Here is a 25,061-nt window from a genome sequence, read left to right as displayed (position 1 = left end):
TCTTCTCATACGTACTGCTAGACATGCAACTGTTATCTTTAGCATTGATAAATAGAGAGAATAGAAAGAAAGAAAAGCAGCAAATCGTCACATTGGAGAAGCTGCACCTACAGAAGAAAAAAAAAAGCCTTGCACAATTATTCTTTTATATTCTTTCTATACTTTATACTAGCATGTTTTTATGCTTAATTTTTTTATTAACAGTATATTGAGGTGTAATTTTCAATTTTTCATCATCGCTTTCAAAAGAAACACACACACTCTGCAGGAATGTTTTGTGGTTCACATGAACCCTGTTATATCACTTGTATCGAACAGGCGACAGGACAGACATAACAAATAAGGCTCAGAGAGATAAAGAAACATCAGTGGGTGAGGCTGCTCACGCACAGACCTGATATCAAAGCTGGGAGGAGGCTAGAGATTAATCAGTGGGCCGAGATCAAGATTTTCAGCAATGCCACAAAGTCACACTGCGCTAAAAAAAAGTATTATCCTGTATGCAGTAGCATTCTTCTTCCATTGCTGATTTATATCACTTAAAACCAATTATCTTTCCTAAATAAAATAATAAGCAGACTAATTGACAATGAACTTCAACTTTTATTTTGAAAGACTACAGGAATAGGCCTATTAAAAAACAGTTATTCAATAAATGCTGCATGGACCTTTAAGCAATTTTACTAAAGTTTTTAAAGGTTATTTTTTAAAGAATGATTTGTTAGAGGTCGTAAGCTACATGTAGGCTACCTATGCAAACAAGTAACACTAAAGTAATAACAGGAAGGAAATGAAACAAGGTTTTTAGTTCAAAACTGCAGCTGTGGGCCTCACTGCAGCGGCCCGGGTTCAATTCCAACCTGTGGCCCTTTGCTGCAAGTCTCCCCCTCTCTCACCACCTTCCTGTCATCCTTCAGCTGCTTCATGCATCAAATTAATGGTCAAAAGCCAAAAAAAAAAATCTAAAATAAATAAATAATACTAGGGAACTATGTTACAGAAACAACCTGGTAAACAGTGATGACTCAGTGCGGCTGTAGACGTATACCTCAAAAGGGTGCACATCCAGTACGCTAGAATTAAGGAGGTAAGTCGATTAGAAATGCTCTTTAGTCTGCTACCAACAGTCCATCCATCACCTGTCATGCTGTGGATTAAATATTCATGAAACGTATGATAGTGTGGGTCATTGCTCAGTTCCAGTATATTTTCAAAACTCCACTGATTGCATCTAAGGAAATAGTACAACATTTAACTGCCTGGAAGCGAGGCACAAAAGCTGGGCCGTGGATGATTAGATTTTTTTTCTTCCTTTCTAAATAGAGAATGACTGATGTCATTGCTACATCCGGGTATTTATGAAACTATAGAGATAAGCCTAAGAGAGGTGGAAAGAGGACAGAGGGGTGTTCAACTGCTTTATATTATATTTGACAAAACTCTTCACTTCAACTCATTTTATTACTTTTTAAATTCCACTTTGTTTGGAACTAGGGCTGCAACTAATGATAAGTTGAATAATTTAAGTTAGAAATTGTAAACCAGAGTTACCTAAATCCAAGTTGATTATTAAATTGCTTGTTTTGTCCGACTAACACTTAAAAATGTGCTAGTAAAAGGAATATTTTTAGCATTTCTGCTTGAAAAATGACAGATTTTTTAAAACAATTGCAGATAATGTTTCTGTTGAACAACAATTCCACGGACGGATGAATGATAATCTAATATTTAATACTGACCTTCCCCATGTGGGACGTGACATTCCTGTTATCACTCAGATACACAAGAGAACAATAACAGGAATGTAGCAACAGTGTATCTCAGTAGTCTCTCTAACACATTTGAAACACACAGGAACTTAATAAGGCACATAACATATATTTACTACACAACCCCTAACCTCTGCATCAATATATAATTAGTTGTGATTCACAATAAATCAATAATGAGCCCCACTGGTTTCTCCCATCCACACTCAGAGAAATCTTTAAAATACAAAAGGTAAATCTATTAAAAGCTTGTTTATTCACCAACTCGTTAAACCAAGCCAGATGTGACCAAAATCACAGTTTTCTCTTATTTTTAGTTTAGTAGTTTTAGTTTAGTTTTAGTTTAGTTTTCTCTTATTGTCTATGTGCAATTGCACATAGACAGGCGTTCATTGGAGCTATAAGACAGCAGCCAAAGACCCACACAGTGGGGGAACACAGGATGTTCCTTTGGTATTAGGAGCTACTGTCATTTTAACACAGGATATTACCTGACACAAAGAGTCAATATCATCCCGAAGTATCAGTTACAGCACACAAATACTTTTCTGACCCTGAGGAGAATAAATCATCCTTCAATACTGTCAAAGCGATGAATGTAGTTTAGTTTAATACTGCTGGCTATGTTCAGTCCTTGTTATGCAAGAATCATATGGTATGCTATGTTGCCTTTGTCCATTTAATCCCCATCTTACTCTCTCTTTCATCAGACACACACTGAAGATTAGAAAGCACAATGTGCAGCCTCTAAAAGTAAAACTTCTTAGTTGCTTTACTTTGTAAAAAAAAGAGAAAAAAAGAGAGTGATGTACTAAGAACAGACTGCAAAGGAAAAGTAAACATTGTTTCAGGTCATACTATTCAAAACTAAAATATTACCATTTACCACACCTCCCCACACACACAGACACACACACACACACAGTGGGAAGTTACAGAATGACCCAGCACTGTGGTGTAATCTTAGTCACACGCTGCCTACAGCAAACAGGGCCAGGAATCCATTTCTGTGACCCAGTTCACCTCACTGTGCCCGTTCCTGACCCAGCATCCTATGAGGTGATCTCTGCTCTATATCTATTTACTCTAACTCAGAGTGACTAAGGAGTTACTGTGAAAGGCTGACAAACAAGTTTCCCAATAGTGCAGTCATTAGATTGTTTTTTGTGTTATGAGATAATGTCTAACGTCATAAAAACACCTGGTAGCTTTCATCGGCGTAAATAATGGAGAGGATACATGCATGTGATGATTACCGTTTTCTGTACATGCTGAGCTCAACTGTAGACAAACTTCTTCTTAAGCAACTGTATTTATGGACCTGGCCAGAAGCATTTAGTGCCAGGATGCCTGTTTTAGAGAAGTAGTACTCATATTGTCACACACCAAACCCCCCACATATGATTATATGTTCTGTTATGATGAGGACGTTATGGGTATGTGATGCAATATTAGCTGTGAACAGACACACACATGCACATTCAGCTTAATATTTACAGTGCACCTTTATGACTGTATGCTCAAGGACCTCTCATGGTTCTCCTCACTCCTCTTAACTAGCTGGTAGGGGCCAAAAACGAGGCTTGGCTAGCCAGTCGTAGGTCACATTTGGCCTTTAAGGCTCAGCAACTGATATCCAAAGAAAGGTTTGGTCTCATCTTGATCCAGTGCATCTGCAGATTAATTTCATTTCCGATGTTATGATCCACTAAAGTTAGGCACAACACCAGACAAATAAATCCCCGTTTTATGCTGCCAATCTGACTGTGAGAGCAAGAGCAAAGATATGATCACTGGCCTCTGCCGTGTTTATGTGTTGGTCATATTGGATAGGATCTAGAAAACAAACGTGTAATGAGGGATGCAGACTTTACTACCAAAAAAACTGCAACATCCTCAATTCTATACAAATCATTATTTTGCAAAAATGTAGAATTCTATATCTGTCATATTGTTATAAAGCCATCTGATTGCTGTAATAAACCTTACTGAGTTGATACAATTCGGTGAACCTCAGATCCTTGAATAAAAAAAACAACAAAAAAAAACAGCATCTTAAAATAAACTGAGACTAAAACTAAAACTAAAAATCTCCTTTGGCTACATCTGGCAATTGATGCTTCTGGTTTTTAAATGTACTTATTTATTTAAAGTAAAAAAAAAAAAAAAAGGAAGGGTGTACAACCAACACCTATGAGAAAAAAAATCTTCATGGTCTGGGGTGTGGATAAGAAAAAATATTTAGAATTTGCTGTACACATTTCTCACACAGTGACAGTTTGACTAGTTATTACTTTTTAGATGTGATACATTGCTAATCAGTGATTAGCTCATTAGTCACTAAGGCAATTACAGACAACTGTTCTGCAAATATTTTACTAATCAATTAATCATGTCAGTCATATTTTAGAGCAGCCAGACATTCACTGGTGTTAGTTTCTCAGTTGTCCTGGTTTGCTGCATAAATGACAGCGCTCCACATTAAATGGTAAATAGATTGGACCACTCAATGTGCTTTAACACTACACAGCTCATTCAACCATTCACACACTGATGGCAGCCATGCAAGATGCCAGCTGCTCACCAGTTTGGGAGCTAATTATTCATACACCTTCACACACCCATAGCATGGCCTTTGGTAGCAATTTGGGATTCAGTATCTTGCCCAAGGACACTTGACTGAAGGAGCCACCGACGTGATTAAAAACAAAATGTGCGACGCCAATCATAGAGAGACCAGTGTTGCCAACTTGCCGTCTTTCTTTCGAGGCGCAGCAATTTTTTCAGACTAAAGACTTCCGATACAGATTTTGCATTTTATTCAGACTATCAGGAAAAAGGCAAGATGTAAATGTTAATTTGTAATTTATTAAAAAGTGTGTTTATGGAAATTAACATCTGGGAACAACTCGCATAATATCCATGGTGGATAGTGAAGTTTATAAACAATATTAATTACATGAAATAAAAAAGGGAAGTTGAATTTGGGACAATTTAAACAGGAATTTGGGGTTACATTTTAAGTTAATATTGAGCACTGATAAATGATACTGCATTGAACAGATTAGGCACTGACATAAAACAAATAATTTTATATACAATAATATAACAAAAATCATCTGGAAAACAATCTAGAGACTAATTAGCGATAAAAACTGTTGTTAATTGAGTGAGAAGATTTAATAGCCCTCACCTGTTACTAGAAAGGAATTTTATTTTCATTAATCAGGTTCAGGGAACAAACACCATCTAATTTTTTGTTGCCGTTCCTTCTCTTGTACTTAGCACAGCCAGACATTGTAGCATCTTTGTTTTAAATTTATAATATATAATTATAATCTGTATTTATTTCTGGCATCATTTCCTTCAATGTGTTTTGCACATTGAGGAAGGACAGACAGTAGAGGGGTGTTGTTTGGAGGATTGCAGCTGAAAATAACCCACATCAAACTCGACTTGTACTTAAGATTTCTAAAGTTGATGAAAGACAAAACAAAAATACCTGTGATGTTGCTTTCTATTTTCTTTACCATCACGCTGGTCCCCGAACAAAACAGTTATCAGAGGGAGAAATGATCCGTCAGGCCCGTCACCCAGACAGAAAAGCTCCACACAGCATTATATCATCAACTTTCTTAGGTCCCCTTTCTCTTTACATAACAACTGCTCCTCTGAAGTCTGCTCTGTAAAATTCCCCCTTATCTGTCACACTTGAGATGAGTCTTGATAAAAAGTGGGAATGTCCGAGAGATTGTGTCGTCTCTATTTCTACAGCTTATTGCTTTTTTAAAAACCCTTTTTATACTATTTTTATCCTTTTATGCTGGTTTTGGCACAGCAGTATATGTGCACTGAGGTACTGGAAACTCCTTGTATGCACACATAATAAAATTTATTCTAGTCCTTTGGTTGGGTTAAAGAGTGACTCAGCAGGATACTAAATCCTAAAAATATTGAAAGAAATCTACAGCTTAAATGACCAGCTCTTCTCCAGTTGTTTGGATTTAAAGCTCAATGTTTACTGCTGTACCTGCACCACCAATACTGCCATTGCTGTTAGACGTGTACAACAGCAGGATTCAATCAGAGACAGAGACAAACCTTGGGCTTGCTCACACGCCTATAAGTCGTATGCAAAATGCAGGGACAATGCAAAATACACAGCATGCAAGAAGTGAATTGTGTACACAGATTGTACTGCCACAACACTCAGCAGGTGCTCAAAAACAGCAAAAAAAAACAACCACTAAGCACAACACACAAATTTAATTTAAAATTAAAATACAAGCTGGCCACTTGTGCATAGGACATAAAAATATGCAGCCGAGCAGCACACTCATCTACTAATCAGGATATTTTTAAATACTGTTTCAGGTTAGTTTTACTCACCTTGAATTAAATGCATTCAAAAATAGAAAAACAAACATGCTACAAAAAAACTGAACACCTGGATAAATCCCAGTGTACAGACGCTTCCCTTGGATGCCTAAAATACTAAATGGTTTGCCTTTGCCTGTCCTCCAGGAGTTGCTTGTTAATAAGTTTAACTGATAGAGCGACAAAAATTAATTTGTAACGATTGTGCTTTTCCAACGGGACCCCGTAGATTTTGCTGGGATTTATTGGCTCGTGTTCTGAGTTCACCACATGAGAAGAGTCAGAAGATGAGAGTCAGATAAAAATCCAACTTGCCTGCCAAATAGCTGACTGATTGGAAAGGTCTCGAGGGTATGAGATGAGGGCATTAAGAATTTGTGCCTTAGATTAACCCACTGTTAATACCATAATGCAGGTATAATAGCACACATTAACTTGGGCTTATGTTGCTCACTCCTCACTTTATATGGTGTTAACTTGACTGACGCGTTCAGAGGGCTGCCAACTATCACGCAATGACCATGAGACTCACAATTAACCCTTTTATATGCTCTAATGCCACACGTCCATTAACCTAGATTCATGTAAGTTCTGTTCCTCCTGAAGAACTCGGTGAACCGGTGCTGCTTGTCTGTCTGTATGCCTGTCTGTGCCCGGTCTGTATGTGTATGTGTCTCTCTGCAGTGTTGCAATCGTTATCAGTCATCATTTTGATTTTCCCTGCGTCACAGACCTGCGATATCATTCTGAGACACGGTTTGTAAAGTTGTACTCGTCTGTGCTACGTGTGTGGAAAAAAACCCGACCCAGCCTGTCTGGAGTTTATTAGTGTAACCGGCTTCATTCAGCGTCTCTTATGGCAACAGCACAGAGTCTCGCCCTCTCCTCCGTCACTGTGAGTTACTATGGTTACGGAGACGCCCTAAAAACTTTATGATTCTTAATACAATCGTGAATGTAGCCTGATTGTTCCTCGACGCTGAAATATTGTATTATTACATAATTGTACTTGAGAAATCTGAAGCCACATAAAAAGAGAAGCATCAAAACTCCCTCCCTCATGAAGGTTCACATTATGGTTCTGTTTGTAGCTACTTGCCAAGCCTCAAATACAGCAAGAGATCTGATGTTGAATGAGTTGTCCATCTCTATTGTGTGTGTGTGTGTGTGTGTGTTTATTCAGTTATGAGTGGTGTGTGCGATTTGTTGTTTTTTGGGGGGACCCACTTTCAGACTCCCAAGAGCAGCAGCAGCAGCATCTTTGCCCATCAACCTTACATTTTTACTTCCATACACTTGAATCTGTTTTAATATTAGGTAATGTGTGCTTGCTTGTGACAGATGCATAAGCACATGTATTTCGCGCACGCACACACACACACACACACACACACACACACACACACACACACACACATGGCCACGTTTCCAGGACAACCCTATCATCAAGAGCCAATAAATCCTAATGGCCAAATAAGCTCTTGTGCCCCAGATAGGGCTGCCTGGTAGCTGTGGTTTGATAGCAGCTCTACCATTTGGGCTCTAATTACTGAGGACTATGTTAAGTAGTAATGCATGTTTAGTCTCCCTATAGCAATTTTGTCTTTCACACAGTCACAATAAACAGCACATATCTAGAAACCTTGAGGGATCTCACCTCTGCGCTTCAAAGATAACTGTATGATGTTATGTCTCCTGAGCATGACTAATTGGGCCTTGTGTTTCACGGTCACACTTGAGCATCAGCAGACACACGCCGGCACACGAAGTCCTCTAGCTTAGCTACCGGAGACCTCCACATCTCCAATCCGTTACTTCTAGCTTGAGCCCAGGCTACGACGACGGCGACGTAGAGGGGACACCCAGGGCAGGAGTTTCTACACGTCCTACCTCCTAACATCCACATGTGTGCTACAGTGTGTCTCATGTGATTAAGAATGGCACGTTTTGTGCTCACCTGCGTGATGAAAGAGAAGACAGAGCCCGCTTCCCTGCTCGGCTAGCGTTACGTCCGCTGGCTCGTCCCCGTGGTCTGTGTTGTTGCCGCGGTGCGCAGGAAGGAGGCAAAGCTAGCCTACACTTGAAGCCGGAGGGAAGCGCACACACAACGGACTGGAGTGAGGAGCTGAGACCGCCTCCGTGTTCCGAGACAAGTGCCTTCTCCTTAACAGACGGGGTTTTAAACTGCTACCACACCGTGCTCCCATGGAGGGATTTCGCCTTTCATAAAGCCACGGGGTTGACGTTGGTTGTCACGCATGCCCACATCCACCCGTTACGTCAGGGGTCTGCCTCTCGCCCCGCCTTTGGAGCCGCGACTCAGCCAATCAGAGGTGGGCTAGCGGTGACGCATGCCTCCTTTTTCCCCCTGTAATGGTCCCAGTGACAGTCCGTAAACAGTGTTTGTAAAAAACAGCTTTTTAAAATTTTTGTTTGTTTGTTTGTTTGTTAGTTTGTTTGTTTTTAAGCACGTTCACCGCCTCCTAAAAAAAATAAAATGGGATCTCTCTGCTTCTGCCTCAGGACACAGTGGAAATAATCTATTTCCACCACACTGCCATCTAATGGTTGTTTATTTACATTACCTTTAATGAGTTGTCCTAGGATAACCCATTGGTACAAGGTTGTATAACTGGGATAAACCGGAAAAATAAACCAGAAAGATGCAAAATATATATATTATCTCAGTTTTTGTTGATTTTAAGTGAAATGTTGGTACATGTATCAAGTAGATAAGATTATTTGACAGTTAAAGGAGTTGACGTTTTTATAAAACATGGTATTTAGTACTGATATTTGGGATTTAAATGTCCAGTGTGTAAGATTAAGGAGGTTCTTTCTTTAAAATATGGCAAGAATTGAATATAATATTGTTTTCATTTGTTTATGTTTGTTTATTTACACTGCCTTTAAAGTACTTTTTTTAAGGTTTTGTTGATTATGAGTGAAATATTGGTACATATGTCAAGTATTAATAGTGTTAATAGTAATATACAAGGATTATTTGAGAGTTAAAGAGCTGGCGTATTTATAAAACATGGTATTTTGTGATGGTATTTGGTATTTAAAGGCCCAGTGTGTAAGATTTAGAGGTCTCTACTTGAATGAAATATGAAATATAATATTGTTTCATTTGTGATCACATGAAAATAAGATTTTTTTCTTACCTTAGAATGAGCCTTTTATATCTACAGAAGATGCTGGTCCTCTTCCACCATGTTGAACTGCCATGTTTCTATGTTTTTGCCCAGAATGGACAAACTAAACACTGGCTCGAAATTGGGCCTTTCATTCTCCTTCAAACTAAGGACAAGGTGAAACAAGGGGGTTAAAATGTGCAACTATACTGATAGATGCCCTTAAATCCTTCACACTGCTCCTTTAAGAAATGTCCCCTAATAAAGATTTCAGGAGTCAAAGTTTTTTTTTCATGAATCATACAATGTAATTTCATTCTGTCTTACTGCACAAATTAGCTGTCATCAGTGTTATTCTGTGGAGTCTCTACTGGAGCATGATATATGTTGTAGGTTGTAGTGCTTTGTTGAAATACAGGTTCGAAATATTGACCACCTAAGCACAATGTTACCTGGATATACTATAGGGGCTTTGCTTTATTATCTAAAATATATGTTTGGAAACTTGAGGGCAGAGTAACTCAAAAACAAGCTGACAGGTATACAGTTAGTGTCATGATATGTTGTAAAACAATGGTCTGGTGACTAACCAACAAACAGGAAGTAACATTAGCATTAATTTGGCCTCTCTGGCCACCTGATCAGGACCAGCAAGTGGGCCAGAGGGCAAAAATTAGCTGTGACCTCCTAATGACATCACTGTTCTTCCCAGACTGTGCATCATTGTGTGTGACTCAGTCGGTAATCAGTAATTAGTTTGTGGTGATTTAACTGGGCAAAATGTACTTTGGAGTTCAATTTGGGGAAACTGGACTTGGTTGCAGATCCATGAAGACGTTTCACCTCTTCAGTTCTGAACAGATTTAAATCTTCTCAAAGAAAGAGAAACAACTAAGATGTTTCACAGAACTAAGCAAAAACTTATTTATGAATAAGCTTCCTGTAAGTAAAATACAAATAATAAAAGAAAAGTTATAAAATTACATTTTAACATAGCGGTCATTCTTGAAGTAAGGGCATAAAGATTTCTAGTGTCGCCCTTATCATTTCAGTTTATATAGGTAGGAACGTTTTATTGTCCCCAAAGAGATTTGTTTGGACATAGATACATTTACATATATTTACTGCTAAAACATGCCTTTTCAAATCAAATAGTCCTGCATCTGCAAACAGATGGGAATACAGTAAAAAATGGGTTCAGGATGTGTCCAGGGTCATGCGGTGCCATGACGGCTCTTTTCAAATTACCAAAAACTAATTTCTATGTTGTTAATCTGGAGCATTCAGACTCCATAAAAGGGGCTGGTAATCCATTCTTGCACCTGATGAATATTCACTTTTTTTTTTCTTCTGTACCAACTCCTAAAGAGAAATATTTAGGACTTCTAGGACTTCTGCAAATTTATAGTAGTTTTGCAAACAGCCATGATGACATACACAAAATAGGGGACGTTTCACAATGAGTCATCGAGAGCAACAAAAGATAGAGAGAGATAAAAGTATTTTGAGGCCATGAAGTATGAATAGTGAAATAGCTGATGGCAGTTTTACTTAATTTTCACTCAACAGTTTAGCTGTTTTAATGTTACTAACAGAAGAGACAGTGATATAGCACAAGATTCTTACGGGCTCCTCTTTGCATCTACGGCTATTAATTTTAGTGTCTTTGTGGGCCCTCTTCACATGAAGGTCCCCTTTCCGCTTGGTGCTACACCCCTGAGAAGGGAGCAAATAATTTCCATTAAATAAGACATCCAGTCCATCCTCTGCGTGTGACTGTGTATAACATATATAGTCCAAATATAAGACTTCAGAGTATGTTATTTTTATTGGTATGTGTCTCTGTATCTACTAAACTCTATTGGAAAGCCATAATCAACATGCTATTCAACACATAGATTCTTGTTAAAGTTTTTCTATGGTTTTATTTTACCCCAAAATTCCTTTCACCAAGTGACACAGGCTTAGGTCTTGGTTTTGGCAGTGCAGGTCAACAGTGATTATAAGCGATCAGGGTTTAAGTGAATGTAAACACACAGATTCTGCATGTATACAGAGAAAAAAAGCAGTTGGGTTACTATAGTGCATGTAAGCACATTCTCCAGTGACCTGCATAACATGGTTGCTCGAGTAACCTTGTAACTTAGGTGCATGTATTGTGCACCAGGAGACTCTGCTTTTGTCTCCAGTTGTTTGGTTTCAGTGTAGAAGCAGTGGATTTTAGATGAATGCACATGTAAGCATGTGTGTGAGATAGGTGTCAGTTAATAGTAACCTATTGTGAGCTTTACGGTTATGGTTTGATGAAGGATAACAATAAGATCATACTGTGACGGATTTGAAAGTCCAAAACCAGAAAAACAATATTCGAAGTTCAATACGGCACACTAATGTCAAAGGAATCGACCATTTATATAACTGCAATTTTGTACCTCACATTTGCTGACAAAACATCATAATTTCTTCAGTTTTTGCGTCACAATTTTCCTGCTGATGAACGTCTTTCTTGTCAGCTCACTTAATGTTTGTTCACCCACAGTTTTTGCTGCTTCATCATCTGAATGCAGGAGGGAAATGCAGTGAAGGGACGCATTAAAAAGGACAAGTCGCAGCTGTTGACAGCATCTTTAATTAACTGACATCACAAAGGTCCTACTGTACTGTACATAATACTGTGGCACTTAAGAGTCAGCATGCTTGTAGATACTGAAGAACCAAGATAAAGCCTTAATTCAGCACGTATAACAGTCCTTTTGCTTCTTCACAGATCAATACAGACTCACTTTTCCAAACTGATCAGCTAAACATAATCTTCAAAATACAAAAAAAGAGAAATATTTGAATATGATGTTTAAATTTGTTGAAGAACTGAGACTTAACATGATGTTAAACTGATTAACACAGAGATTTCTAAAACAAATATTCAGTTCTGGTCCTATTCCATCACCCAGTGCAGCACAGATAAGACCAACACAACGTAGGGGATATAACTATTAACTATACATATATACATACACCAGGGGTGTATCAAGTGCAGGTATCTACAGTGCCTTTAATGCAGGCGCATATAATACATAGTCATAAAATTGTAGTGCAAGCTAACTCCACATCACATATTTGATGACAAACATGCTTTAGTTCATTCATTTCTCTTTTTTTGTGAGACACTGACATTTTTTTCGTGTTGCTCTTAGTTCACTTTATCCAGTGCTCTAAAAACTCTTGAGGAAACAACAGATTGGTGTGAGTGAAACAGTGTATGTGTGTAAGAAGGTGTATTAGTGTTAAAGCTAGTATCCTTGAGCGCTCAGGTCAGTGGATTATTGTACAGTAAGCTTCTTTATTCCTTGTTGGTTCTTTCTGTCTGACGGTACAGCACAAGGAGCTTTTCTGTTTCCTCATTTATGACACAAAAACACACAGCAGATAGACGGGGAGATTTTTCCCAGGAAGCTCTTCTTCTGTCTGTATCAGTCCTCTCAATCCAGAAGCAGTTGCAAGATTCAGCTAAAAGAGCACGGCGAAAATAGAAAAATTAAAAAAACAAAAACAAAAAAAAAGGCTAGTTCCTGTATCTTTACAGTACCTACATTATGTACCAGGATAGAGTGGAACTTGATGTGCGTGGGTGTGCTTTGTTTGAATTGTGTAAGTGGGCTAATGAAGGAAAACAAATGAGTGCATCCTGATTCTTTATATCACATTCTCAAAGAGCTGCATGGAGTTCATGATGTTCTCATCCTGGAAACAAAGATAAAGAAAAACATTTGTCACCAGAAGTCTGAAGTAAACAAAAGTTCACGTTGATTTGTTAAAGATTTTAGGCACAATAAACAATGAAGTTTCTAGTGCGGTATTTCCAGACAAAGGTGATTTATTCAATATTAGTAATTCTGGATAACATAACACTAAACCCAGTTACCAGAATCATAAATTATATTTTTACATTTAAACTGTATGCCCAGTAAAGTTAGGTGTTTATTTTTACCTGTTCTCCTTATCTTTGTTGGCCATATTATTTCTATCTTCCAGTAAATTGTTCTATGTCAAAGGCCATTCAGAGCTACTTAAAACTGGAGTCGAATTTCTTATATGTGTATAATACGCTGATTCTGATTCTGGATATAAATCTTCCTTATCTTCTTAGTTATCCAAAGAAGATCATACTCAAAGTAGGATCAAAGTAGGACAAAGACACTGATCTGTGACACTGTGGCTACACAAATACAACAAGGGGCACAAAGTCAAATATTTGCCTCATTATATCCTTTTTTCCCCCTTACTGACAATGTTGTTTTCTTTCCAACATGTTGTGAGAGTTCTGCCCACAACCAACGCCTACATGAGGAGGTAAATCCTCCCACAGTAGCCTGTAAATATCAATTAGCTTTTTACAGCCTTTGAAGCTGTAATGACATGTTTTTCAGTCTGGGAGAAGGCACAGAAACATGTCTCCAATGGAGTTCGACTGGCATCAGGGTGAACAGCAGTGGTGTAGATTCAGTGATCTGAACTAAGAAGGTAATGAAAGCTAAATGATGTAACTGAAAATACAATTTGATATTGTGAATTTTAAAATGATTTGTTTGTGATTATGGATAAATTTCTAGCAGGCATAAAGAAAGTCCTGATAGGCATATTGTGCACATGTTTCACACGGTTACACCATTTACTAACAGTATCAATTCAAAATAAACCAAGGATTTTAAAGCATCATTAAACAAATACAGATCCTTAGCCTGAACACTGAACCTGACTGCAGCAATGTGAGCAAAAATATATATTTCATTTAATGATAGAATACATTTCAACATGAAAATAGACTTAGAAAAGAAGAAAGAAATGCATAATTTAAAGTCTGAAGTTGTCAGTATTGTATTGCACTGTACCACCTCCAGTCTCATTCATTATGTATGTCACCTATAGCTCAATGGGCTCCCTGAGAATGTGAGGATGGGTTTTACCACTGGGTCCATAATGGACAGTGAGAACAAGAGGAACTGGGCCTAAGAAAAGAGACCTAGTAAGAGATTCCTGGGGTGATGTACATACTGTATAGCACACTTGTCTTTGCCTATACTGTACTGTGGGTGGCTCTGTCCATCCATTTTCTGTAACCGCTTATCCTCACTAGGGTCACAGTGGGGCTGGAGCCTATCACAGCTGACTTAGGGCGAGAGGCGGGGTTCCAGCTTGTGCCAGCTTATCGTAGGGCACATAGAGACAAACAACCGTTGAGAACATGTAAACTCTACACAGAAAGACCCCCAGGTTCGAACCATGAACCTTCTTGCTATGAGGTGACAGTGCTAACCACTGCACTAAATATTTACTGTATCTCCTATCCATAAAGAAGAAGAGTAGAGTGAGGTTAAGATCCTTGACCACCAAAACTACTAATGGCTTTTACTCTCCTTCCTTCTGAGTGCTGGTTTTGTGTTGGTTTGTGTCACATAATTTGGGCCACGATGGGTTCAAAAGAGAGATTATTAAAACAAACAAAAAATAAAATAAAAAATGCAAGCAGCTGATATTAAGGGGTAAGTATCAGAGCTTTATTACTCTGACAGTAATATGTGTGTCTATAATGACTGTATTAACATCCAGTGTTAAGAAAGGAATTAACATTCAATCCTATCTGAACTGATGATTCAGGATGGAGACGGGAAAGTCATGCATTTTGAGAAATGCATGACTTTCATCTTAGTGGCTGATTAAGCAGCAACATCATGTTGTTACTGGCACTGACCTTGTGTACACTAATCTATTGTGTTGATAAGTAACTAAGATTTTCTTTGTGATGGTGTATAATCCTTTTGTGTGTGTGACGCTGGGTGAAAAAGTCACCTTTTGACAGGTCTCAATGAACTCTTCAATCGTCACTACACCATCTCGGTTTTTATCCATCTTCTGTAGGAAAGAATTCACAAAACCGAGAGAAAGGAAGATTAGTGAAAACATTAAATCTTCATTTGAGCAGAAAAAACAGACCCTGAAGCTGTGTACTTGTATCTTTTTTATATTTGTGTGCATTCTGAACCTGGAAGAACTTGTCCACGTGTTCGTATGGTGCTTCATCTCGCACACAGGGGTAGGTGTACCTCCCCATCATATCATAGATTGACTTCATAATTGCCAACATCTCCTGAAAAGCGGAAGACAGAAGCAAAATGAAAGATTTAAAGAGTTTAAAATTACAAAGCTCTAAACTACAACATGTAAATGAACAAACACGGACAAGACAAGATTAAACATGGGATTGCCTATGAACGATGCATGTCCCTCAGCACAGTCAGAAAGATATTAAATTATGTTGGTTTCACCTGAAATTACAGCCGTAATGTAACGGTAAGTCATTTAACAAATTTTGGAATATCTATTGAATAGGTGAATCTTTGTCTGTCCGTACTCCCTGTTTTGTGTATACTTGGAGGAATGAAGGTAAGAAATAGTGTTGGCGGAATCATCTTAAATATGTTAATCTAACTTTTCATTGTCGAAAAATTACTCATCCCACAGATACACACACCCACACATACCTCTTTTGTGATGTAACCATCCTTATTAATGTCGTAGAGGTTAAAGGCCCAGTTGAGCTTCTCTGTGACTGAACCTCTGAGCAACACTGACAGGCCGATGACAAAGTCCTCAAAGCGGATTGAACCGTTTCTGTCAATGTCAAATGCGTTGAACAGGAAGTGAGCGTAGGTGGTTGCATCTGTGGACAAAAGTAGTTGGGGTCATAGATTTAATGTACTGTAGTTTAAAACGGCAAACGATAGAAGATTATAGGGGTGGTGGGGATATTATGTTTGACTTTTTAAACAGTTTGCCTTTAACCTGCTTTCTAAATAAACAGTTATTACCCCTGTCACGCACAGTAATAAGAGGGCTTCAACAGCATAATATTTTCACTGTGGGCTGTGCTGAATGTGCATCATATTATAAATTAACTCTATAGTATGTATTCAACTTTACTGTGGTTCTGTTAATAATATAATATAGAATAAAGTGAAGAGGTAATGTTCAATGCCTTCCAGCAACAAAGAATCGAAATCTTTACTTGAGTGTTGCCATTTAATGTTATTTTATACTTCTAAACTAAATTACAAAGGAAATGTTGCCTTTTCACCCCATTTATTCATAGCTGTAGTTACTTAATCATCCTTTCAATCTATAGGCAGAATTGTCGTTATCACACTGGGTCTTTTGCACTGTTAATAATTGAACTGCCCACAAAAGATAAAGTGGTTAAAATTATCTGCACATCCATCAGCTACAACTATAAATTGCTACTTACACATTAATGCATCAATAACATCAATTCAATAATAATCCACAATGAAAAGGCATTCTACACACCATTTACATTTCAGACTTTAAGTTAATTTTGCCTATACTTCCGGGTGAACTAGCTGCTGCAAGATTGTGAAGCTCTGAAGACTTGAAGATTGCTTGTGTTCCTATGGGTGCTGTAATCCAACGCCCACAGAGGGGATTTCACAGACTGGGTCAAGCAAAAGGTACAGAAAATGTTTCATTTCTCAGTAGGGTCCTTTCCAAAATGTTGTCAGACACATAATATAACACATATAACAATCTGAGTCAGTCAGTTGCCAGCAGGTTGAAAAATACCTAAGTTACTCTTTAAGTAAAGTATCTGTATTCTTCTACCACTGTTATGATCTCACATATTTTGATTGTTAATAAAATGCACAAGAAAATGTTGAAATAAAGTATAAATCTGTGACATGCAAAATAAAATACCTTCCCCTGCTCTCCCAAATATTTCAGACCACCGCCCAGCAAAAAGTAAAAAAAAAAAAAAAAAAAAAAAAAAATACACGACCCTCCTGTTCTAATAATTTTCATACAGTCCCTAATAGTAAAGGACAAGAGAGGAGAGATTGTTTTAACGTCTAACCTCCTTGGGGAAAGAACTGAGAATAGATGGTCTTGAATGTCTCCTCATCAACCATCCCACTGGGACACTCCTGCTCAAGAGAGGAAGAAAAAAAAAAGCAATATATATTAGAATAATTCAAGTCTATATAAAGCATATTAATAAAGGAGGTAGAGCAATGGAGAAAGTCTCAGCAGTTGGCAGCTGGACGTACGTTCTTGAAGCCTCGATAGAGAGACTGAAGCTCCTTCCTGGTGAACTTAGTCTGAGCCTGCAGCTGGTCCAGGCCCTCCGGCTGGTGACGCACCGTCGACAGCTCCAAATCACTGTCGCTGCTGTCTGTGGGGGAAAGAGACAGACAGAGAGAGAAAGGGATGGATAGACAGACAGGAAGAGAGAAAAGAAAGAGAGAGAGAGAAGTGACGTAGAGAGAGGGGGAAAGATGAAGAGAAAAAGAGGGAGGATGGGGCAGACATTGAGTGTGTGTGGATGCAGGTCGGGGAGGGGTGGGATCACACTTTCAACAGGGAGGCATTTGTTATAGAGCAGGTGGGGAAAAACGTGCAAGTTTAAGAGAGATATTTAGCAAAAAACTGGAGAGGCAGGCGAACGAGGGATTAAACAAGAAAAGGAGGTACTTTCTTTACGGGGGAAATATCACCAAACAAGTGTCGTTTTGATCTGCTTTTAAAAAGAAAAGCCAGAATTAGAGAAATTCAATCAAAGTCTTTTAGTTTTCACACACACTAAGAGAAAGCACTGCATAACTGGGAAAAGGAAAAACATTCAAAAAAAGAGGGAGGGTGGTCGTCTCAGAGATAGTTGGGTTTGTACGGTTACCATACTCACCATCTTTAGACAGAGAGAAGAGAAGAGGAGGAGGAGGAGGAGGAAGGGTGTTGACATCAAGATGGTGTGAAAGCAGGTAAATGGAGAACAGTGAGAGAGTGATAGTAAGAGGAAGAAAAAAACAAAACAAAGAAAACAAGTCAACACTGAGAGGTTTATACGATGAGAGCTGAGCGGTCCGGCGGAAAAGACTCAAGCTGTATTCTGAAAAAACATCCAGCAGAGCAGTGAAACATAATATGCTGTGAAACATAAACCAAACCCACAGTGGACGGAGCTGTTATGTAATATAGGATTGTTTCTTTAGGGTTCATTTAAAAGAAGAAGGCAGCAGGAGATGACCAGTGACCTCCTTTATCATAAATATGTCTAAATATTTTCCTGTGAGTTTCAACCTGTCATATCAAAGTCATACTAACAAGTTTCTGACTTCTAAAGAGAATCTGTGTTAACTCCCAAGCGGGGAAGCTCACAGGAAACTAGTTGACAGCTTTGATGTGACTCGATTAAACAGATATGGACGTGTCACATCAGCCAAAGACTAAAGTTCAGTGTATTTAAACACAGATTAAACAGACATGGTGTAATCAATCAAGCTTTAATCAAACAACCAACATGTGATCACATATGATGTGAACGCTCACAATCCATTAAAATAGAAATCGTTGCTGTTTCTACTATCCACCCCATTATGTAAAACCTCAAACCAATTCAATGATTGCATGGTTTTCTAAGTAAGAATAAGTAAGAACCCAAACCAGGGCTGTAATCTTGTGAAAAACTCCACCAGCATCAATTAAAAAAATAAATAAATAAACTCATCTGAGTCTCAGAGGTACAGATATAAGACATGACTGGTTAATTTGTAAATTCAACAACAGCTGATTGTGAAGTATACTGTGGGAACTAAAATAAATATTATCAGACGTATATTATAATATAAAACTAATTTATTTCATTGTTTAAGTAATGATAGAACAAGACAGTCACTGTAGCATCACAAGCAAGCATAACTATCAAACATTATGGTACATATTTAAAGTTGGTATTGATTTATTTTTGTCTGCATATGTGCACAAATTTGTTTCAGAGTCCATATTGTTCATACAGTTCAGAAAGATCTGATTATGCTAACCCAACTGACATAGATATAATTTACATCATTATCAGATATTTCAACTGTATTTCATATTATCTCCTTTACTCCAAATGGGTATATGACCTATTCTTAGCAAACTAATGTTAGCTTTGTCAGTTTATTTAGCTCCACATGGCAGTTTTAAGATGTAAAACTACTTAGTAAACTATCATTTGTAACAACTAGTAAGGTTTGAACTTATGTACAGCTAGTGCATCCAGGTCCTGGAGCTGCAAATACTCACTAGACTTCAAATATATATTTATTCCAGCTGAAAATAGTCCCCCACAAACTCTTTACTCCTGTTTGAGTAACATTTACATAAAGATTTATGTGTTTATTGACTTGCCGCATCCTTGTAAGCACCTCACAACTATTTTTACTCCTCTTGTGATTTACAACTATTCCGACCTGAGTCAAACATCATTCACAAATATCTTTGAGTGAATAAACTTAATTATATATATATATATATAGTTCACTCTCCGCCTCTTCGCTGCACCCTCCTCCTCCTCCTCTTCATTGCCCCTATCCCAGGTTGTCTCACCAGTCTCAGTGATGTCGATCAGGCCCAGCAGGTGCATCAGTTTGAGGAACATGATCACCAGGCACACGATGCCAACTGTCTGGAGTCCCTCCGTCTCCCACCTCACACTCATCTTCCCCTCGTCTTCTGCCTTTTCCTCCACGGTCCTTCTCTGTCTTTTCCTCTATTACTACATTGTTGTACTTTCTATACACTTTTCCTTCAATCCATTTGTCTCTTTTAGCCTTGCTCTCTCTCTCTCTGTTTTTGTTGTCTATTCCTTTCTGTCACTGAAACAGTGTCACTCACTCATCACTCTTCAGCTCCTCTATTTAGCTCTCCCCTTCTGTCTTTTTTGATTGACTTTTTCTCCCCATTCTCTCTCCTGCTCGTACGGATCTTTCCAGATATTCTCCACAACCAGCAGCGGGGTCTGATAGTCCAACTGCTTTATTACAGTCAAGTGGATCAGATTACTGCAAGGGAGAAAAATCCCCCAAAAATCTGGACAACCACGTTAATCCATGGGAAATCCAATCAGATAGAGAGGATGCTGAGATACTCCCACACATGTAGGTTTTTTCTGATTCCTCCTATGAACAGTAATCCTCTAGTTGCTGATAAAACTCTTGTCAAATAAAAAACAATATCCAACATTTATCCAGATGACTGACTGATGCTCTGCCTCTTCCTCCTCTCATCCTTCCCTCCATCTCACATCTTATTGTCTGCTAATTAAGGCTTGCCTTTAAGGAATCAGAGAGGGTGGTATCAAAGGTCAACAGGTGTCCTGATTCCCATTGTCCCAGTCAGCCCTGTGATCCACTTTCTAATTGTTCCCCTGTCTCTCTTGGGGTCCATAACACAGATTTAATATTGTGTCACACACTCATTTAATAAAGGGAAACAGTGAGCAAATGCTCCCTCTGGTGGAGACTAATGAAACAACAGCAACAGAGACGTGCAGGCACAGAAGTTTTGTTTTTATTAAATTGTCAACAGGTAGCTGATGTAGAAAATTCTTCTTTCCCTCTTTCTGTTCACAGTTAAGGTCCTTTCTTTTGTGCATATGTGGTGTCATGGACATTTTCTACCTCTCCATCAGATGACTTTTTCTCCTGTCTCACTTCCACATCCAGCCACTCCTTCCTGCCCTGCAGTTACCTGACCTTTCCCACCCACCCTCTCACCTCATTCTTACTCATTGCCTGCCAGATCATCCAAGATGCAATGTTCCTGTCTTGCCTTGTGTTACTGCATTCAAGCTTGTGTTACCTGAAGCTTAAACTGGACCTGTCGCTGCCCAATCTCAAACTGTAGGCATAAAGAAGATTGATAAATTATCAATAGATAGATAAACTTTTTTTTTTCCAGCATCTTTTAACAGAATATCTACTGTATGATACAAAGTACATTTTTAACTGGAAAAAAAAAAGAGGTGATGGTACTTTTTCACCCCCGAGTTACTCAAAGTACTTGAGTATTACCTATAGTCCTTTCAGGATGTATAAAGTTCCAGCAAACACTATGGTAGGGCGGACTGTATGTGGTCTGAGAGGTGAAACCCAGGGCAAAAAAAGTCTCGAATCACTTAATACTGCTCCGTAACCTCACTGCTGTCAGCACATATTAATAACTGAAGGTGACTTATCAACTCAGTTTCTCTTATGCCTGTACGGTATGAGGACACATACTAATGCAAGACAATAAAAAAAATAATACAACCGGGAAGAAGGGGAGATTGCTTAATATTAATACTGCTTTTAATACCACTTTGAACAGTTTGGATATACTTAATTTAATATGTCCTCTAGAAGTACTGATCATCAATTAGAGATGAACCTACATCTTCACAGAGAATATGCTACTTCTCAGATTTAATGGCTAAAATATTGGGTTATTAGTAAGTCATCCAGTATTAAGTTCTGTAACTTTGTTTTTGCAGTTTTAGATGGCTGATGGATGAACGGATAGACAAAGTAATATCTGATACACATTAAAAGTCCTCTGTTAAATGATCTATGCGACAAACATGAAGATGAGCAAACAAGCCAAAGCTGAACAAATTAAACTACTCCTTTCCTCTCCATCTCTTTACAGTATATTGATGTTACTCACCACTAAAATATCCTGCATTTGAGTCAAATGTGGAGTAAAAATACCAGATATTGGTATCAGAGAACCTCAGAATAGGTCTCATACATCTGTAAAGCCAAGGCTACCTCTGGCATCAGATGTCAGCCCAAAATAGGACCAAGCTGGACTGACCCCAAAATCGACATCAGAGCAGAGAGGACGGGACTGAAACAACAATCAAAGGTTTTAACTCGATTTTAAACACGCACACATATGTGGACAAAGTTCACACACACACACACACACGTGCACACACACGTGCACACAGGAGTGTAAGTGTGTGCTTTTTTTTCATGAAGCAACATCAAAGGATCTTTTCTTGAGTGCTAATGATAGAAATAATGCAACCAACAAACGAAAAAAGAGGACGACTAATGTACAGCTGACGTTAAATACTAGTCATGTTTAAATACACATAAAAATAACTTAATGATAGAGATGTATATGATTAATGAATGATTGAATAAGCAAATATTTATAAAGGCTGCATACAAGATGGCTGCACATCATCACTCTTGCCTAAGCTGCATTTTGGACCATGATTGGTTTCCAAACACAAAATCATACAAACACGTCAAACAAACTCAGACTAAGCATAAATAAGCTTTCACTCTTGAGCAGATAAAACTGAAAACAGACTGTCAAACTCTGAACAAACATCATTATGCACAGTCATAACACCGAAAACACATTTTTGAGTGAAGGAGGACTTTGCCCATACTAGGCAGAAGTATAAAGTACTTTTTATATCTTCACTTGTTTTTATTTTGTTTATTCCTCTGCACAAAGACGGAACAATGAGTGAGATGTATGTGGTTACATGGTATGCATCTCGGGACACTAGGTCAAGCAGAATCCAGCCCAAGTGTTGGAACTGATTCAAAAGAGGTCTGGCACTTTAACATGTTTTCCTCATTTAGTGTCAAAGAGGATATCACCGATCAACCATAACATTATGACCACTGACAGGTCAAGTCTCTTATCTTTTATCAGTAGATCGTAGATCAGTAGATCACAATGTTGTGGCTGATCAGTGGAGTCCAATTTCATCTATTAAACTCTAAAAACAAAACAATTTAAACAGTTCAATTAATTTCTGGTGTCAGTTTTAACTCTCAATACTACAGTATGTATGGGTTTGGGTTATGGCGTGCCGGTCAGACATATTTAAAGATGATTGTTCTAATTATTTATTGATTAATAAATAAAATAATTGCCTAATTGCAGAATGTAAACTCTTCTTCATGTTATTGGAGAATGACATTTCCCAGATATATTTCTGAGGACATGACCTCAGTATCCACAGTGGCAGCTATAGCCTTGAACTACACTTGAATCAGTCACAAAAATCACGAGTCATATCAAGAATAAGCTCAAAAATCCGAAACAGAAATTTCAATGTCAAATGCCATGCTTCAAGTTTACAGAGTAGCAAACTCGTGACTGCAGAACTGAACCATCACCACAGAAAAGTTTTGATATCAAGTGTGACCATCTCAAAGCTGATATTTATAGCAGGACTGCAATGGGAGTCTATTTCTAGCCAATCAACAAGGAGCACAAAATCTGGATTTGTGAATCCTGAAAAAGTACAAAGACACCCTGACGAGTAACTTTACACCCTTTTTCCTACACAAAGACAGTTGAACATTTGAGACAAAAGACACCTTCAATGTAAAACACCTGCTGCCAGATAACTAAATATATACGTGGCAATGAGATAATGAGACTGCAGTTGATACATTAACTCCACAGAGGAGCTGATGAAGTAATGACACATGATGAAAATTCTGGGCTACAAAGGGATGGCCAGTGTCCTTCAGGGTCCTGGAGGAGTACTCCAGAGTCCATATTTAGGCGGCCTCAGAGAAAGCCTGTTCGATATCGCATGTATAATTGATGTGAAGTAATGCTAGACCAGGGTGTAGGCCCTGCCACAGAGGGAGGAGGAGGAGGAGGAGGAGGAGGAAGGAAGGGTAAGTTACTAGAGGAATTGAAGATTGGAGAGATTGAGAGGAGTAATAAATTATGAAAGGACATTACTGGTGTTTTTTGTTGAATTTATTACTTATGATGCAGAGCCATATGAGAAGCACTAATGTGCCGACTGGAGCCTTCCTGCTGTAATTGTCTTGGCAAGCTGACTACAGGGCACTCTGACTGGCTGGACTTCAGCCCGAAACTCCAATCAAAGCAGACTGCATCATTCAAAGAGCAGCTTCTGATGGCTCTTTTACAGTCCCAAATGTACAGAGAATGTTTGTGCATCAGGGTTTTTTATGGTATATTTCTTAGTAAGCAAAATAAAGCATCCTATTAACCTTTTCCCACTCTAGTGCCATACTTAGATTTACTGATAGTCAGGGAAGGAGGGGACAGAGCGACAGATGACCAAGACAAAGATCCCTGACCAGGTACATTGAGATTACACGGGCAGCTTCATAAACCCCCTGATCGCTCTTTAATTATTTTAATAATTTGTCCTCACAAGGACAATGTACATTGATCAATACAACTGTAAATGTTGTTCCATGGCCTGATGTTAAATTAGCCATTAAAACATTAAAACCACGACGCCCCATCCCTGTTCTATAAATTACTTTTATTTTGTGTCTGTATTTTATGACTCACTTTTGTCTTTTATTGTGAAGCACTTTGTGTGATCTAGACAGTGCAGTCTAAATAAAATATAATTTACCTAGTTTATAGAGCATAATAAAATATTATTAAATACCAGTACATTCGAATGGTTCCTGTCAGGATCTTAGATTATATTTATATAAATATTATTGAGTTGTTATTAGTACTGGTGCATTAACATATAACAGAAAGTTTACTGTATCTGGTGAAGTTGGAGGCTTAATAAGCCACTGAGTGGTTAAATCTACAATAAAGCTGTGATACTTGAATTCAAACACACAGGAGGATACTGTATATGGAAAAACAAGTCTGCTAATACTGTGTGGTCAGTCGAAGATAAAGTGTTGAAAATGTACACTCAGCAAATGTGACTCATGGATGATAATAACTGGAAAAAACAATAAAAAAGAAAGTATCTGGACTTTACTGCATTTCATGTTGGAATATTCTTTTGGTTCAAACAAAGTTCTGAAAAGAATTAAACTGCTGAAAGTTGTGTTTAATAGGTGGTCTCTCCTACAGTATGATGGTGTGTATACAAAAAAGAATTTGGGCTTGCACTGGCAGAGTTACAGAAAAAAAGCCA

General features: G+C 38.2%; 2 protein-coding genes across 9 annotated transcripts in view; both read right to left on the bottom strand.

The window, feature by feature from the left end:
* Positions 1–8,439, bottom strand: part of slc23a2 (solute carrier family 23 member 2) — a 35,383-nt gene extending 26,944 nt beyond the window's left edge. For 2 of the 4 annotated variants that reach the window (XM_019264501.2, XM_019264502.2), the window contains exon 1: positions 8,104–8,439. The gene's annotated coding sequence lies outside the window, so the exon portion shown is untranslated. The remainder of the gene's footprint in view (positions 1–8,103) is intronic. The other 2 variants (XM_019264503.2, XM_019264504.2) reach the window with 1 other exon arrangement.
* Positions 8,440–11,895: 3,456 nt separating this feature from the next.
* Positions 11,896–25,061, bottom strand: part of kcnip3b (Kv channel interacting protein 3b, calsenilin) — a 41,242-nt gene continuing 28,076 nt past the window's right edge. For 2 of the 5 annotated variants that reach the window (XM_019264528.2, XM_019264530.2), the window contains 6 exons: positions 17,401–17,525; positions 17,208–17,277; positions 15,823–16,001; positions 15,324–15,428; positions 15,131–15,193; positions 11,896–13,024 (listed from right to left, as the gene is read on the bottom strand). In XM_019264528.2, coding sequence (XP_019120073.1) covers positions 12,977–13,024; positions 15,131–15,193; positions 15,324–15,428; positions 15,823–16,001; positions 17,208–17,277; positions 17,401–17,525 — 590 coding nt within the window. In that variant the 3' untranslated portion in view covers positions 11,896–12,976. Of the gene's footprint in view, positions 13,025–15,130; positions 15,194–15,323; positions 15,429–15,822; positions 16,002–17,207; positions 17,278–17,400; positions 17,526–18,035; positions 18,601–19,720; positions 20,642–23,327; positions 23,331–25,061 lie in introns of those variants that run through there. The other 3 variants (XM_019264531.2, XM_019264532.2, XM_019264527.2) reach the window with 3 other exon arrangements.

This window comes from Larimichthys crocea, chromosome III (assembly GCF_000972845.2).
Source record: "Larimichthys crocea isolate SSNF chromosome III, L_crocea_2.0, whole genome shotgun sequence".
NCBI classification, from domain to species: Eukaryota; Metazoa; Chordata; class Actinopteri; family Sciaenidae; genus Larimichthys; species Larimichthys crocea.
Note: the sequence above shows the minus strand (reverse complement) of the source record. Positions and strands in the feature narration are given on the sequence as shown.